This window comes from Gracilinanus agilis, chromosome 1 (assembly GCF_016433145.1).
Source record: "Gracilinanus agilis isolate LMUSP501 chromosome 1, AgileGrace, whole genome shotgun sequence".
Taxonomy (NCBI): Eukaryota; Metazoa; Chordata; class Mammalia; order Didelphimorphia; family Didelphidae; genus Gracilinanus; species Gracilinanus agilis.
Window position 1 is genome coordinate 713,233,197 of NC_058130.1, and position 16,991 is coordinate 713,250,187.

The window sequence follows — 16,991 nt, forward strand, 5'->3', positions numbered from 1 at the left end:
CGGCCCCGCCGCCCGGAGGGGGAGCCCCGGGGATCCGCAAGGACGCCTTCGCCGATGCCGTGCAGCGGGCCCGGCAGGTGAGGAGGAGGCGGCGGCGGCGGCAGCGCCGGGGGGCGGGGGGAGGAGGGAGCGCGAGGCCGGGGTCACGTGGGGGGGCTGAGGAGGGGGCATGTGCGCGCGCGCGGGGCTCGGGGGGCACATGGGGGCTAGGGACCAGAGATGAGAGCTGGGTACTCGAGGGGGCCTGGCCTTTGGAGTCTGGCCAGGCAAGGGCCCGGCACCCCCGGGCTCTCCTCATTACTGTACTTTGGGAGGAGGGGGAAATTGGGGAGGAAAGGATTGCAATAACACTCCACCTTAATTGCTCTTTAATGCAGGTGTGAGAAAATGGAGAGGGGCAGTAACCCTCCCAGTTGGGCACTCCTGAGAGAAAGGGGTGCAAGCACCCCTCCATTTATTGTGTCAGTGCAAGGGAAGACGAAAGTGAGGTGTGGGAAGGGGCACCGTGACCTTCTCTCTTACATTTTGGCACGTGGGGGGAGTGGGTGCAGTGACTTTCCCATTCATTCTTTCCTCTGCGTGGGAGGAGGAAGAGACTTGGGTAGGGTCACAGTTCTCCTCACCCCTTATTCCTTCTGGTTTCTTCTTCTATAGCTCCCAGGCTCTTTGCAGTAGCTCCTTTGAGTTCACTGAACTTGGTAGTTGGGCATGGGTGGGGCTCACCTACTGGGCTTTGGGACCGGAGGATGTGGATATCTGGTTTGAGAGTCTTGTAACTCCAGCTAGGAGTTCCCAGCTGCTTTTAATGTTTTCTCTAGTAGGGAGAACATTGTTATGGTTAAGTTTTTGCACAGTAGAAACACATGTTTGACTTTTTTGTATTTGAAGAAGGGGGCCCCTCTTGTTTCTCATCTGGACCCTCTAGTAGGTGTGGGTCATATGAAAGGAGACTCCTGTATGTGATGAGCGGGGCATATTTGCAGAACTTAGCTACTAGAGAAGGCAGCTTCTCCTGGAAGTCTGTCTTAGCCTCTGCATCCTTACAAGTGTCTGGTCTAAAGTACTCTCCGATGAGGGACCCACTCCTCCCTTCCTTACCCCCTGCTGCCTTAGTGTATAGGAAAAGGTTTGACAACAAATCTTGTCATGACAGAATCAACATTGCCTTCCACATGGAACTAAGTACCAACCTTAAAGAAGGAGATGAGTTTCAGGAAGAATGAAAGCTCAGGGTTGTCCCGTTAGGGGAACGCCCACGTGCCTGCCTGTGTGGTTTGTGGGCATAACCAGTGGTAGCAGGAGGAGAATGAGGTGCTACCAGGTTTTGCCTGAGTGGGATCTTGAAGGACTCCAGGCCTGAGGCATAAGTTTAAGCTGTGTGAGGAATGGCTAATTGACCAAAGCTCTGGTCCTAGGGCTCCTTGATAATTACTCCCACAAAAACACAAAATGAAGGTTAGTAAGGTTGAATTTGTTTGAAGTGGTTTTTTCCTTGATTATGAACTAGCCTTTAGGAAGTTTTGTGGCCATACAATTTAGAGTCCTAGGAGCATAGGCTTCATAATTCATGTAACATCATACTTTAAAATGAAATATTGGAAGGTGGAAATAAACTGAGGAAGAGTTTATTCTTTGAGCATCCTTGGATATAAACTAGGTAAAAATTGCTAACAACTTTGAAGTTTCTAAAATTGATTCAAGTCCTAAAGGACTCTTGTTTTTCCGTAGTAGTAGTAGTAGTAGTAGTAGTAGTAGTAGTAGTAGTAGTAGTAGTAGTAGTAGTAGTAGTAGTAGTAGTAGTAGTAGTAGTAGTAGTAGTAGTAGTAGTGACACCTTTGAGGAATGAAAATATATATTTAGGTTCTTCTATAAGAATGTTAGGGAGGGAGAAGTGGACAGATTCTGATGGACCAGCCTGACCTCTGTGAAAGGACCAAATAATAATCCTTATAATTTCACTTCTGCCTGAACTGAAAACAGATTTCTAGACTCAGGTACTATCAAGGGGAAAAAGTGGGAATTGCTAATTTTCTAGATGAATTCTCAATTTTGAAGTCCTAAAAGTTATTTCCATGGTGTTTTTATTTTTACCAAAAGGCTCCTTAGAAGTTGATAGGACTTAACCATCAATATCTTAACATCAAATAACAAATTAGAATTTGGGCAAATGGAGGTCTATAGGAGAGAAAGCACTTTCTCTCATAACTTCTTTCCTGCTCCTTAAATGCCATTGTCTTTTGGAATTAATTCTCTTATTCTTAATTGATTTTCAGATAGCAGCAAAAATTGGAGGTGATGCAGCTACAACAGTGAATAACAGCACTCCAGATTTTGGTTTTGGGGGCCAAAAGAGACAGTTGGAAGATGGAGGTAACTGCTGATTTGTATAACTTGAGGGAAAAGGGGAAAGAGGCAGAGTTGATAATGGTGGCTTAAATATATCTTGAAGTTTTTTTTTATTATTTAAGAAACTGCTGGGTTTTCTGCAAAAGCTTCAACAAATCTAGGTTCTGTATTATATTCTCTTGTTGTCCTAAGATATCAGATTGCCAAATTTGGGTTGGGGTGAGATAGTTGGTGTGGGTGTGAACTACTAGAAATTTTTCTCTCACATGGAATATGGCAAAAATATGGTTAATTTCTATTGGGATCTGATTTAGTTTGGAGTACCAGGACTGGAGTCAGAAAGACCTGAGTCTAAACTCAAACTCAGTTACTTAATAGCTGTGTGACCCTGTGCAAGTCACTTAACCCTGTTTGCCTCAATTTCCTCACCTGTAAAAATGAGCTGGGGAGGGAAATAGCAAGCCTCTCTAGTATCATGGCCAAGAATACCCCACATGGGATCTTGAAGAGTTGTTTGCAAATGAAATGACAACCAGATATACTCAAGAGTTACCATTGGTAGCCATGATTACAAGCTAAGGCAGCTCTTCCATCCTGAAACCTCATTTTTACCATTCCAACTAAGGCCTATCTCTCTCTGCAGGAAATACTTTCAGTGACTTCAACTGTCCCCAAAAACATTGTTCACTTGTTATAAAGGCCTTTTTTAGTCCTAGAATTGACGGCAGGGTTGAGAATCTGACAGGTCGTATGGTATTTGGTTGTGTTTGTCTGCTGTCATTTTCTCCAAGGTTTGGGAGGAGGTGATATACAGATCTATGTGCCTAAACATGCTCTATTAACATTGGTTCTGAGGTGGCAGTAGGTGGAGACTACATCTAACATCTTCTCAATTCCACAGATCAACCTGAGAGCAAGAAACTGGCAGCCCAAGGCGATTGTAAGTCCATTTTGGTGTGGTGGTATAGCAGATGTTCCATATTTGGGCAGGGTCCTGGGGCTGAGAGTGGTCTTTGTCAGATGTCATTTTTCCTTCAAGATGGAACCCTTTGGGAAGTAAGGTCTTAAGATACTGATCCTCAAACTCCCAAACATTTTCTGAGTACTTATTAAGGACAGAGATTTGAGATTTGTTAAATGAAACTCATCATCCTTACATTACTTTCCTCATAATATTGCGAAGAAAGCATTTCGTAAACCTTAAAATGCTATAGAAATCAAGACTTTTTATTGGCCATCAGTTAGCATCAGACCAATACTCGCTTTTTTTTTCCCCCCCCAGCTCTCAGTTCTCAGCTTGGGCCTATTCATCCTCCTCCCAGGTAAGCCACAGTATGAAGAATTTCTTGCTCTCTGCCCATAACCTTTCCTTTAGATTTGCCAAAAGAAACCTCCTATCAGAATGTTCAGTTATTTAGGATATTCAAGTTAATTGTTCAGTTATTTAGGATATTCAAGTTAATTAATTTGATCATTTTATCTTAGCAATTCTTTAAGAGATTAGGTAGGGGAAATTAAAATTGAAATTTTATTTCCTCTTTGTTTATACTTATGTCCATGGGTTTTGTGGGGAGAGAAATTTGTAACTTTTTACTGGCTCCAGGGAGGTGTGGGCTCAGTTGTTCATGCCTTCTGTTGGTGGGAGGGTAGGGATGTTGAGGGGTGGGGGAAAGGTATGAGTTATTTCTTATCTGTCTTCTGTGAGAGCTTGTTTCTTGTAATGACATTTCCAGGGGTTGTCCCATGAACCTGTCACAGAACTATAGAGTAAGAGCTGAAAGGGACCTTAGAGATCATCTTATCCAACTCCCTCATGTTACACAGGAGGAAATAGGCCCTAGAGAGGTGAATAATAATAGCTAGCATTCATATTGCACTTTAAGGTTAGCAAAGAGCTTTACATATGTTATCTCATTTGATAAAATGACCTCATTTACCCAAGGATATATGGTCAGCATTTGGTCTGATTTGGGGAGGGTGGGAGTGGTATGGTATATCTATATTCTGGTCTGTGCTGCCTTGGCCTGAGGCTTTATTAGGTACCCGTATCACCCAAATGTCCTCCTTGCCTTTATGTAAGCAGCCAGTAGTACCTAAGAAGCTCTTCTCAGAATGTAGTTGGGCTGGTGCATGTATTTTTGAGTTGAATAATCCCTACAGTTTTATGCATTGGGGCAGTTATTCTTTTTCCAGGTGACCATACCCTGTCTTCTGTTTAGAGTCTCTGTTCACTTTGAATCCATGATTTCTCCATTTATCCCTTTGCAGGTCTTCAATGACAGAAGAGTACCGTGTTCCTGATGGCATGGTGGGACTAAGTAAGTGTGGGTCTGCCCTGAGGTGGAGTGGGTGGGGAGTGTAGAAGCTGACAGCTTCACCTTGGTCAGGAGCCCTGTTATCTTGGCTTCTTCCTGTGAGATTGTGCCAGGCCAGACGTCTTGGGTTTGAAAGAGTCTCTTGTTCTCATTTTAATTGTGCCTCCTCCCTCCCCCCCCCCCAATCTTCTCTGGACACTGTAGCTCTTGGAGTGGCTGCTGCCCTCTTTCCTGAAGATTTGAGATGGGGGAGGGTAATGCCCCCAAACAAAAATCTCATGAGCTCTGGGTTTCCTGAGCTTTTGGCTACATTTTTTTAATTTTACCCCATATAGTCATTGGCAGAGGTGGTGAACAGATCAACAAGATCCAGCAGGACTCAGGCTGCAAAGTACAGATCTCTCCAGGTATGGGAAGGCTCCTTGTGAGGATCTACCACACATTCATTGATGCCCAAATCAATAGTCAAGGAATGCATTAACCTAGCTTTCTACTGAATGCAAGCAAATGTTTTTTCTTTTGGGACTACATTAGTGGGCTGTCCCCATTTTCTAGTGCCTGTCATGTAGTTCACTGAAACCAACCATCCTCCCTTCTTTCTCTTTCTCCTCTCTGAGCGTTTCAGAGACCGTATAATTCAAGATATCTGATCTGATCCCTGATAGGGTCACGAAGAGTTGGATGCGACTGAAATAAGTGAACAAGTATTTGCACTAGAATTGCTTCCTTTATATAGTCTGAGTAGGTTGTCATAGTAATATTTTAGGAGAGGTTTCTTGTATCTTTACCTGGAGCAGGGAAAAGTTTTAGAGACCTTGGTTTCTGACCCAATGTTCCTTTTCTTCTTTAGACAGTGGCGGCTTACCTGAGCGAAGTGTGTCACTGACAGGAGCCCCGGAATCAGTGCAGTATGTACTTTGCTTTTTGCTGCCTGTTTGTATTAAAGGAAGGCATCCAGATTCATATGCTGAGGGCTTCTCAGAGGAATGAATGAATGAATATTGGTGTGGCTCTTTTGGGATGAGTGGGTTAGTGTTTGAGTCTCAGTGTTTCTCTAGACCTTGTTGCCATTTTGGGAGCAAGGTTTTTCCCACTTATAATCTATGTGGTTGTGCATGATTGTGTTAGATATTCTTGCATTTTATTCTGTACCTTGCTGCTTCAAATACTTAAGCAATGAATAATTTTCCTCTCCCCTAAATATCTGTATTCCTTCATGATGATTTTGTTTGCCAGGAGATACTGGCACTACTTAACTACTTTTTAGGATATAGGAGTGTTGGAAACAAACACTTACTTGACATGTCCTACAATGAGAACACGTTCCTCTTCTCTCTCCACAGGAAGGCAAAGATGATGCTAGATGACATTGTATCCCGGGGCCGAGGTGGCCCTCCTGGACAGTTCCATGATAATTCAAATGGGGGTCAGAATGGCACAGTGCAGGAGATCATGATTCCTGCAGGAAAAGCAGGACTGGTGATTGGCAAAGGCGGGGAGACCATTAAACAGCTGCAGGTGTGAGAGTGACCCTGAGGACAGATCTCTTCCAGACCCAGTCCCCTCCCCTTTCTCTCTCAAGAAGGTTTACCTTGAACACTTCTGTAGGGCTTGGCATTGATCTCTGCCAACATTCAGCAGAGACTCTCAGAGCCCTCTTATCACTTGTCCTTCCCTGAAGCCCTTGTCTTGAATGCTAAGGCATTGCCAGCCCTTTCCCTTGCCTTGATGTGTTGAGCAAGAGCCTGTCATTAACTATGGCATTGGTGGTTGTATAGGAGCGAGCTGGAGTGAAGATGATTTTAATTCAAGATGGATCCCAAAATACCAATGTGGACAAACCTCTCCGGATTATTGGTGACCCATATAAAGTACAGGTAAAGAAAAAAAGAAAGGAGTAGTTAGGAAGACTTGAAAGGATGATATTTTAAAGTGACAGCTATAGACTGGAGTTTAGATAGGAGGCAGTAGCTGTTATAAGAGGGAATTAGAGCTCAGGCTACAATGGAAATAGTTCTTGCAAAGATGGCTGAGGGTTGGGGTTGGATTTTTTTCCTTAGCTCAGACTTCCTTGAATGTAAGAAGATAAAGAATGGTCCCAGCTCTTTAGCCCTGGTACCTAAGAGGTCCGTTGGCCTAGTTTCAGTTTATTTTGGGTCTTCCCTCTGGAGTAATTGGCTCTTAGATCCCTCCAAAGGTATTTTTTCCCCTCTATATCTACCCTTCCCTTTTTTGTGTGTGTGTCAGGATCTGATCTTCCTACCACCCATCAGATTTGTTTAGGGATCAATTGGAATCTACCAGATAGCTATCTCTTCTAGGTTTAGTTAGTATGGTGGGGATTTGGGGAGACCAAGGAAGGAATGTGGGGACGAGCCAATTTCTGTTCTGTTGCTTATGAGTACCACATATGTTGTAGCAAGCCTGTGAGATGGTGATGGATATCCTCCGAGAACGTGACCAAGGAGGCTTTGGGGACCGGAATGAATATGGATCCAGGATTGGTGGTGGGATAGATGTAAGAATGCTTCCTCTTTGGTCACTTGAGGGGGGAGGCTATTGTCATGGGTGTCCTTTCTGCCTGGCAGCAGAGGGCAGCAGAGATATAAGAATGTAGATCACATTGGCTTTCCTTTCCTCTATTTAGGTGCCAGTACCCAGACATTCTGTTGGTGTGGTCATTGGCCGGAGTGGAGAAATGATAAAAAAAATACAAAGTGATGCTGGTGTCCGAATACAGTTCAAACAAGGTCAGTAAGATTGAATTTGTAGACTAGCTCCTCAGAGCCTGGTTTGAAAGGGACTTTAGAGGCTATGTGTGTTTAGCTTCTACTCAGGAAAGGAATCTCTAAAAGAATCCCACCAGTGTTCATCTTTTTAAATACCTAGAGTGATCAGAAATTCAATTACCTCCAGAAGCAGTCTGTTTCATTTTTACATAGCTTAGATAATTAGAAAATGTTTTCTTATAAATAAACCATTTTTTAGACTTAGAAAGGGAATTTAGAGAGATGTAATCCTAAGTCCCTATGTTGGGTTGAAATCTGCTTCTGTAATTTTCATATTTTCTTTCTTCAGATATTTGGAGATAAATTGGGGGCATGACTATGCTTCTGACTCAGATTCACAGGGAATGCTTTTTATCCCTCAGTAGATAAGTCACACATAACTTCCCTTGTTATAATGAACCATGATACCCTAACCCGACAAAGAAGCTATTTGCTTGGTCCATACGTACTAGATTCCCACCTGCATCCTACCTTAGCTCCCTAACTCTCAGTTAATTTCCTCTCTTCCTTTGAATTGCAAATCTGTCTGAGGATAAGATTGCATTGCTTTGAGACCTTACTTGATCTGTTAATAATATTTAGGGAAGAGAGTACAGTGTTTAAGATTTAGAGTCACTGCTGAGGGGCAGGAATGGGGAATGAGCCCATTATTTGACCTGTTACTTCTTTATATTAACTGGTCCAGTTCTCTTTTATGGGACTATCCACATCTACCTTGGTAATAATGGTAAATGTTGGTTATTAGAGACTGACCACTAGCTTTACCATCAAATAATCTAATTAATCATCTCAGTATAGTGAGTAGATGGTGCTGGGCCAACCACCAGAGAGGGAGGGATTTGGAAATTATTTAGTCCCTGCTTCCCTGACAAGCAGTGTTGGAGAGACTTAACAAAAGTTTTCAATTTAGTAACCATTAACGATCCAAATACAAATGAAAGTAATTGTACATAAAAATATACGGTCCAAATTTTTTACATTTTGTCTCTAAAACATATGTGTGTGGAGTTTAGTAAAACAAATATCCTGTACACTCCTAGCTTCTGAATTTTTTAAAAAATTGCTACCATTCCTTTATGTTGTCATGGTATGTAAACGTTCTAGTGCTTCTTTCTTGACTAACATAACAACTATGTTATGATTTCGTTTTGTGATATATATCAAAATTTATATATCCATTCACATTTTTGAAAACCCATTTTTTTTTATTATTGCAGATAAAGCTGCTAGATTTCATAGGAATTAGAGATGGATGGGAATCCTAGAGTTTATCTAGTTCTTGAGGAGGCCCAGAGAGGTTAAGCAACTTTGACAAAAGTAACTGGTACTAAGTAGAAAACCCATCTTTTTATTTCAAACCAAATCCCTCCTCTCAAAACTTTTTGTTTCAGGTACGTGGTCTTATTTTTAAAACTGAACCTTTTTTTGGTTGTTGGGTTTCAGATGATGGAACAGGTCCTGAGAAGATAGCCCACATCATGGGACCCCCAGACCGGTGTGAGCATGCTGCCAGAATCATCAATGACCTCCTCCAGAGTTTAAGGGTACGCTCCAGAGTGCACTGGAGGGATTGTAGTACTATGTGGAGCCAAAACATCCAACTCTTTATCTCCCAAGCAGATTTGGAATAGAACTTGGAGATTATGTCCCACTTGTTCAGTCCTTATATTCTACATTGTTTTACATGTGTTAATATGTCTAGTCTAGGATCATAGGATTTAGAACTGACAGGGACTTTTAGCAATCATCCGTAGCGTTGACCCTTTTTTCCACAAATGAGAACATTGAAGGTACCTAGGAAAGTTAATTGACCTGAGATTATAAAGGGCAGAGTTGGGGATTGAACTTCTATTTGTAGTAATATGCTACATTATAACTAGGATCACCATTTGTTTTGCTGGTCCTCATATAGTCTTCATTTCTTATAGAGTGGTCCCCCAGGACCTCCTGGGGGCCCAGGCATGCCCCCTGGAGGGAGGGGCCGAGGCAGAGGCCAGGGTAACTGGGGACCTCCTGGTGGAGAGATGACTTTCTCCATTCCAACTCACAAGTGTGGGCTGGTTATTGGCAGAGGTAAGTGTCACTACCCACTGCCTTGTTCTCCCTCTAAAGCCCTCTTCCTGTTCCATCTATACTCTGAGCTTTCTCCTTTTCTTTTAGGTGGGGAGAATGTGAAAGCCATAAATCAACAAACAGGCGCCTTTGTGGAGATCTCTCGGCAGCTCCCACCAAATGGGGATCCTAATTTCAAGCTCTTCATCATCAGGGGATCTCCTCAGCAAATTGACCATGCCAAGCAGCTTATTGAAGAGAAGATTGAGGTTCGAACAGGGGACAGGGCTATGGAAAATACTATTTATAGCCTCAACCTTTGTCTCCTTTCAGACCGTCATTGAATTCAGATTTTGTTTTCTTTTCCTACCAGTGTCTTCTCTGTCCAGTTGGACCAGGTCCTGGGGGACCAGGTCCTGCTGGTCCAATGGGGCCCTTCAACCCAGGACCTTTCAACCAGGGGCCTCCAGGAGCTCCTCCTCAGTAAGTATCTTTTTGACTCCAGGAATTTTTGAGGGGGAAAAGGATCATGGGATGCCAAGTTCTAAGGCTTGTATCAACTAGGTGCTTCTATAGGGTACTCTTTGCTATTTGTAATTAGCTGATTCTTCTTGGTGGGATGAAGAGTGGGATAACTTTCAGGATTCATTGAGCCTTTTGATCTCTAAGCTGAAAAGCCTCTTGGAGATTTTCATATTAAGAGATCTAAGCTGAAATGAGCCTCAGAAGTCACAACTGCCCAGTGAGAGGGAGCAGTGCCAGTTATTCTCATACAGCTAGCAATTATTTGAGTTACATAGGCTAATAAGTAAGTCATTCAGGGTCACCCCCTAGTAAATGTCACCACCAGGATTCAACTCTGGTCCAACTGAAAGCCTGGTGTTCTTTTCCTTATCATAACTATGTTGGTTGGCAATATTCCAAATATGGATCCATTTATTTTCTTTTTGAAAATTTCTAGTGGTGGGAAACTTTTTTATTAAATTTTCAGTTATATGTAGAAACAGTTTGGCAATTATTTTCTAACATTTTAGGATTCAGATTGTTTTTTCCCTCCCTTTGCCAGTAAATAGTTTGATAGAGATAATTTCCATTGTTCATGTTGTGATAGAAGACATCACACATAAAATAAAAATCTTACGAAGGAAACAAAGTGGAAGATGGCATACTTTAATCTGCACTCCAACAGTTCTTTCTATGGCTGTGAATAGCATTTTCATCATGAGTCCCTTGTGGTTGTCTTGGAAACTTGCTTTGCTGATAATGGTTTTGTCTTTCACAATTGATCATTATACAGTATTTCTGTTATTGTATACATTGTCTTGGTTCTATTCACTTCATTTTGCATCAGTTCACATGAATCTTTTGAGGTTTTTCTGATTTCATCTTGTTTATCCTTTCTTATGGAGCTATAGTATTCCATTACAGTCATATACCACAATTTGTTCTTCCTTTCAATGGGAAACTTTTTAACCTTCCAAGGTAGGCCATTTCATTTATCAGTGGATCTAATTGAGACTTTTCTGTTAGCTAGCCAGAATTGGTCTCTATAACTTCCAACCATTGATCTCATTATATAAATTTAAAAATGTCTAGTAGAGAAGCTGGCTAAAGTCACACAGCTAGTTGTTTGATAGATCAGGAATCTCCCACTATCTTTAATTTCCCCACCTTGATGCAAAAACCAAGTTTCATTGTTGCTCATTATATTTCTTATTTTTTCTCATATTCTTTTTATAGTGCAGGAGGTCCCCCTCCACACCAGTACCCACCCCAGGGTTGGGGCAACACTTATCCACAATGGCAGCCACCTGCTCCTCATGACCCAAGTAAGTAATTAGCTATAGGAGAAGGGAAAGAGGTTCAGTCTCTCCCTCCCTCCCCCATCCTCCTTCTCAACTCTGTCTTTACTTTTCAGATAAAGCAGCAGCTGCAGCAGCAGATCCCAATGCCGCCTGGGCTGCCTACTACTCACACTACTACCAGCAGCCTCCAGGCCCTGTGCCAGGTCCAGCGCCAGCCCCCACCGCCCCACCTGCCCAGGGGGAACCCCCACAGCCCCCACCTACCGGACAGTCAGACTACACTAAAGCCTGGGAAGAATATTACAAAAAAATAGGTAAGTTTGGGGAGGGACCACTGAGAAAGAAGACAGGGTTAATTGGGTGCCCCTCAAGGGGAAGAAAAAGGGAACAAAAATTAAAATGAATCAGTGTGGATACCATTTCTTCTATGGCCAAGACCTTGATGGTCCCCATCTTTTCATGTTCCTTTAGGCCAACAGCCTCAGCAGCCTGGTGCTCCCCCCCAGCAGGATTACACAAAAGCCTGGGAGGAGTACTATAAGAAACAAGGTGAGCTGGTGCCTGCTACTTTCTAGGGTTGGAAGGGAACAGGGGTCTGACTTGATAAAATGAGACTCACTTCCTGCTTCTTCACCCTCCCCAACCACAGCGCAAGTGGCCACTGGTGGTGGACCTGGAGCCCCCCCAGGCTCCCAGCCTGACTATAGTGCTGCCTGGGCCGAATATTACAGACAGCAAGCCGCCTACTACGGACAGACCCCTGGTCCTGGCGGCCCTCAGCCACCACCCACACAGCAGGGACAGCAGGCAAGTGGGAATTGCCACCCTCCTCCTCCTCCTTTTTCCTTCCAACCCCCGGCTACCGTCCATCCTGCCTTAGTGGGTAGCGCCGGAAATCCCTTCCCCTGCGGGGTGTGCCCTTGATGCCAGCATCGGGGGCCGTGTGGCCGGAGGTCTCCGGGAGTCCCCACAAGACGGGGACAATGTGCGCTGGGCCCAGAGGTTAAACAGAAGAGGCCTCCCTCCGCCAGCCTGCTTGTTCCTGTGTAACGCTGTCGTGATGTTGGGGGAGAGCACGAAAAAAATACAAGGTGGAACTTTTGAACTGGTGGGTGGTCCTGGGGTGGGTGGGGGGTGGGCAAATAGCTTGAATGTTGGTTGCCATCCCAGCCAACTAACTCACTCTCACTCACTCTGTCTTTCTTTCTCTCAATCTGTAAATCTGGCCACTTGAGTTTTAAAAAGCCTTTTTCCTCCCCTCCCCCAGGTTATGGATTTATTTTTTTATCAATGATCATTTCCCCCCCAAGTCTGAGTGATTGTGTGTGTTGCAGGCACCCCCTCTCTGGGGTCAGCACCGTCTCTGGCGGAGAAGAGGGGACCGCCTCGGGGAGGGGCCAGGGTCTCCCTTTCTGCCCCTCCCTGGCTGCTGCTCCCCGTCCCCACTCCGCCTTGGCTCAGTCTCTTCTGCGAATTTTCTCTCCCCCTTTCTGTCACTCTTGTGCCCGCGCCTCCGATCCCAATCCTGGTCTTGTCTGTGGAAGTGGGCATGATGATCATTGCCACCCTCAAACCTACCTCACAGGGGTGTTGTGGGGACACCATGATCTTGAACAATGTTTGTTGTAAAGCGCCGGGAATCGCCCTCCTCTGAATGAGGGTGCACCCCCGAGAAGGAGAAGTCATCTCGCGCTCTCTCTTCCTGCCTGTTATGTGGTTGTTTCTCATTCTTCTTGTTCAAAGAGCCAGAGAGTCTGATTTCAAATACATACTTTGGAGCACTTGCCTAGGGAGTTGAACTCCACCCTCTGGCCTGCAAAATTCATTCTGCATTTGCCACAGGATTGGAGGGAGTTCCCTGCCGCCTTCTCTTCTCTTCTCTTCCCTTCCTCCCAGAAAAATACACCGCTCTTTAGGCTGTTCTAATCCTGTCCTGGTGTCCCTTCTAGTCTCCCCTTCCCTTCCTCCCTTTCCCCCCGTAGTGACCAATTCCTATCTCTTCCCTCTCCGCAGGCTCAATGAATCGAATGAATGTGAACTTCCTCATCTGTGAAAATCTTTTTTTTGTTTGTTTTTTTGTTTTGTTTTTGTTTTGTTTTTGGCAAGAGAGCGATGGCTGCCTTGGGGAGGAGGGAGCGGGGTGAAGGGGGAAGCAGGCCCCGCTGGGTGGATAGAGCACTTGCTGAGTGTTTTGCGCTCTCTTGCTCTCTTCTCGCTCGTTCTCACTCTCTTTCTCTTTGTGTCTCACATACTTTTTATTTCTCTCAAAACTCTGGATTCCTCATTTTGAGCCGGCCATAGAAGAACTAAATCTCTGCAAAAAGCAAACAAATAGAACCTATAAAAATTTCTCTCTCTCTCTCTCTCTCTCTCTCTCTCTCTCTCTCTCTCTCTCTCTCTCTCTCTCTCTTCCCCCTCTCCATCTCATCTCTTTTTCCTCTGCCTCCCTCCCTTCCCTACCTCCCTTCTTGCTTTCCCGAAACTGCCTTTTTCAGGGTAAGGCAGTCCACATCTCCCCTACCCCCCACAGACACATCACCACCACCAGCCCCCTTCTTATTTTTAAAATAAACTTTCAAAAGAAAAAATCATCTTGCTTTTTTTTTTGTTTTTTAGTTAGAGTTGGAACATTCCTTGGAGTAGGTGTTGGGGCTGCAGGAAAAAATAGAAAAACATCTCCCTTGCCCCCTCCTGAAACAGCAAGGCCCACTCGAACCCCTTGGTCTCTGGTCTCCCATCCTTCTCTTCCTGCCCTCTTTGAGTAGCAACTCCTGATGTGTGTTCCCCCTCCCCCCTTTCCCCTCTCCAATTCCTGGGACTGGTCTGTCATATTTCATCTGTTCGAGAGGAGATTGAAACTGAAAACAAAATGGGAAAGAAAAAAACTTTAAAAAATTAAAAAAAAAACCAATTGTATGGCAGTTTTTACTTTTTATCGCTCGTTTTTAACTTCACAAATAAATGATAACAAAACCTCCCCCTGTGTCCGCTGGGTGCTGTCTGTCTGTCCTTTTTCTCTGTCCATAGGACTTTGAAGCGGATGTTTGTTCACTATAGATGTTGTAAAAGCCTGATAACGGTGATCAAAAAATACAAGCTTCCTGTGTTCTTTGGGGGGGGTGTTTTTTTGGGGGGGTGTTTTTCTTTTTTTAAGAAAACAACAAAAATAACAGAAGAAAAGTTTTCTGCAGGCGCATTGTGCTTTTTTTTTCCCTCTTTTTTTTTTGGTTAAATAAAGTGCTTTTTTTGTTTTAAAAAACCCACCTTGTGCTGGGTGCAGTTGTTTGCTGGTGGGGAAAGCGCCGTTTGGGGTGTGGGTGGGACCTGGAGTGGAGCCCTAGACCTCATCCCCCATATCCCTCTGTCCATTCTGGGAGTTCTGAGGCCACCTGCCTGTTTTCTGTGCAGGGTTTCTACAGTTATTTTCCTATGTTTGGAAACCAGGGACGTTTTCCCTTGGGATTTAGGGGTGGAGAAACTGGAGCATCAACTGATGCCTAGCACCCAATGGTTCCCATGGCTGCAGTCTCCTGGTGGAACCCTGAGCACTGGCAGCCAAGAAGAGAGTATAAGTATAATCTTGCAATGGGAAATGTAATGCAAACGGCTCTGGATTCAGAGGCTGTGGGTTCTATTCCCACTTCTTGCTACTTGTTACCTATGTTGCTAGTTGGCAAATTATTTGTACCTGCCCCAAAGGCCTGTTAGGAGACTTAGCTGAAAAGATAATTGGAAAATGTTTTGAAACCCTACAATCATGCTTTAGATGTCAGCTAAGATTTCCCCTCCTTGGGTTCAAGTTTCTTCAATTGTAAAATGAGATGTGACTCCATACAACTAAATGCTCTGGTTCTAGTACCTCTGTCTTCCCCTTCCTAGGTTTTGTGTAAAAGCCAAAAAGGAAATTAACCATTTTTAAAGGCCTACCTCCAATAGAATCTAGAGCTGGGAAGGTATTTTTTGGGATCGTCTGCTCCAACTCCATTTTACAGAGGAAGCAGACCTCAAGAGTGGCTGATACCTAGAACAAGGGTTCCAAGTATATCTTATGAAAACTACTCTTGCCAGTTTACCATAGTCTGGCTGTCCATCTCTGAGCCCCTCTCTGACTCATATCTCCCCTGACATGGGAGAGGTGCCACCTCTGCTCTCCAGGAGGAAAACTTATTTTACAAGGCATTTATTTGACAATCGTCTGAGGGAATATAGTGTAAGGGTTATTTCGTTTTATTTTTTTGTGTCCAAAGAAAGGCTAGAGAGGTACAGGGATGTACCCAGGTTCATACCTCTAACAAGAACCAAAACCCATATTCAAATCCAGAACTCCCAACTCAAGTCATTCTACTAAGTGCTGCCAACCCTCATTTTACAGATGAGATGACTATAATGCACAGTGTTGGAGGGGGGATCTGAATATTGTTCCACTATCCTGTGCTATCTTATAAGATTCTGTATCCAAATGCAAAGAATGAGTCAAAGGAAGATCAACTAGCGGAGACCAACCTCTTTGCCAAGGGTGGAACAGGCCCAGAGGGGCAGTAACTTAAGGTCACAAAGGGTAGCAGTCAGGCAGAAACATTCAGTATCTATTAGGTGTCAAATGAAGCACTGAAGAAAAGGGCAAAAGACAGTTCCTCTCCTAAGGAACTCATAATCTAATGGGGGAAGAATTATGTACAAACTATATATAGGATAAACAAGATAGTCACAAAGGGAAGGCACTAGGATTCTTTTTCGGAAAGGTGTCCTGTAGAATGGGATTTTTTTTAAAACCCTTACCTTCCATCTTAGAATCAATAGCGATTCCAAGGCAGAAGAGCAGTGAGGGCTAGGCAATGGGGGTTAAATGACATGCCCAGGGTTTTACATTTAGAAAGTATCTGAGTTCAAATTTGAACCCAGCACCTCCAGTCTCTAGGCCTGGCTCTCAATCCACTGAGCCACCTATCTGTCCCCTGGAATGAGATTTTAGCTGGGACTTGGATGAAGCTAGGAGGCAGAAAGGAGTGACAGCATGGTGAAGGGGTGTGGGGCTGGTGCCAGAGAAGATACCAAAAGCTGAGGGATAAATATCTTGTCCATGGTATAGCCAAGAGACCTGCGTCACTAGATCATGGCAGGGAGTAAGAAGATTGGAAAGGTAAAAGAGACCTGGGTTATGAAGAGCTTTGGATACCCAACAGGATTTTATATTTGATCCTAGAGGTGAGAGGAGCCACTGGAGTTTATTGTGTAAGAGAGGGAAGGGGAGGCAACATGGTCAAATTTGTGCTTTAGGAAAAAGCACTTTGGCAGCTGAATGGGGCTTGGAGTGGGGAGAGACTTGTGAGGCATACCCACCAGCTAGCTATTGCAGTAATAAAGGCATGAGGTGAAGAGGGACTACATTAGAGTTGTGGCAGTATCAGAAGAGAGACAGGGGCGTATTCAAGAAAAGTTCTGTAGATAAAATCAATAAGCCTTGGAAACAGATTGGATATTTGGAGAGATTATGAAGAGTCAAAGATGACACTTGGATTTGAACCTTGGAAGATGGGGACGATGGTGGTGCCCTAGACAGTAATAACAGTTTGGAAAAGGGGAGGGTTTGTGAGTTGAGGTGTTGGGAAACACTTCCTATAGAAAGTGAGATTTTAGCTGGGACTTGAAGGAAGTCAGGGAAGTCTGGAGGCTGGGATGAAGGC

The 16,991-nt window shown here is 44.1% G+C and overlaps 1 protein-coding gene across 1 annotated transcript; it reads left to right on the forward strand.

The window, feature by feature from the left end:
* Nucleotides 1–5: 5 nt before the first annotated feature.
* LOC123256593 (KH-type splicing regulatory protein) lies at nt 6–13,674 on the forward strand (the record flags this gene model as incomplete). Its single annotated transcript, XM_044685182.1, has 19 exons — nt 6–77; nt 2,274–2,370; nt 3,248–3,286; nt 3,629–3,668; nt 4,615–4,664; nt 4,997–5,068; nt 5,512–5,569; nt 6,005–6,179; nt 6,440–6,538; nt 7,081–7,179; nt 7,309–7,411; nt 8,894–8,994; nt 9,379–9,523; nt 9,611–9,771; nt 9,876–9,985; nt 11,243–11,331; nt 11,421–11,621; nt 11,779–11,856; nt 11,957–13,674. Coding segments are annotated over 19 exons (2,064 nt in total), but the record flags the coding sequence as incomplete, so codon positions are not given.
* Nucleotides 13,675–16,991: the final 3,317 nt, after the last annotated feature.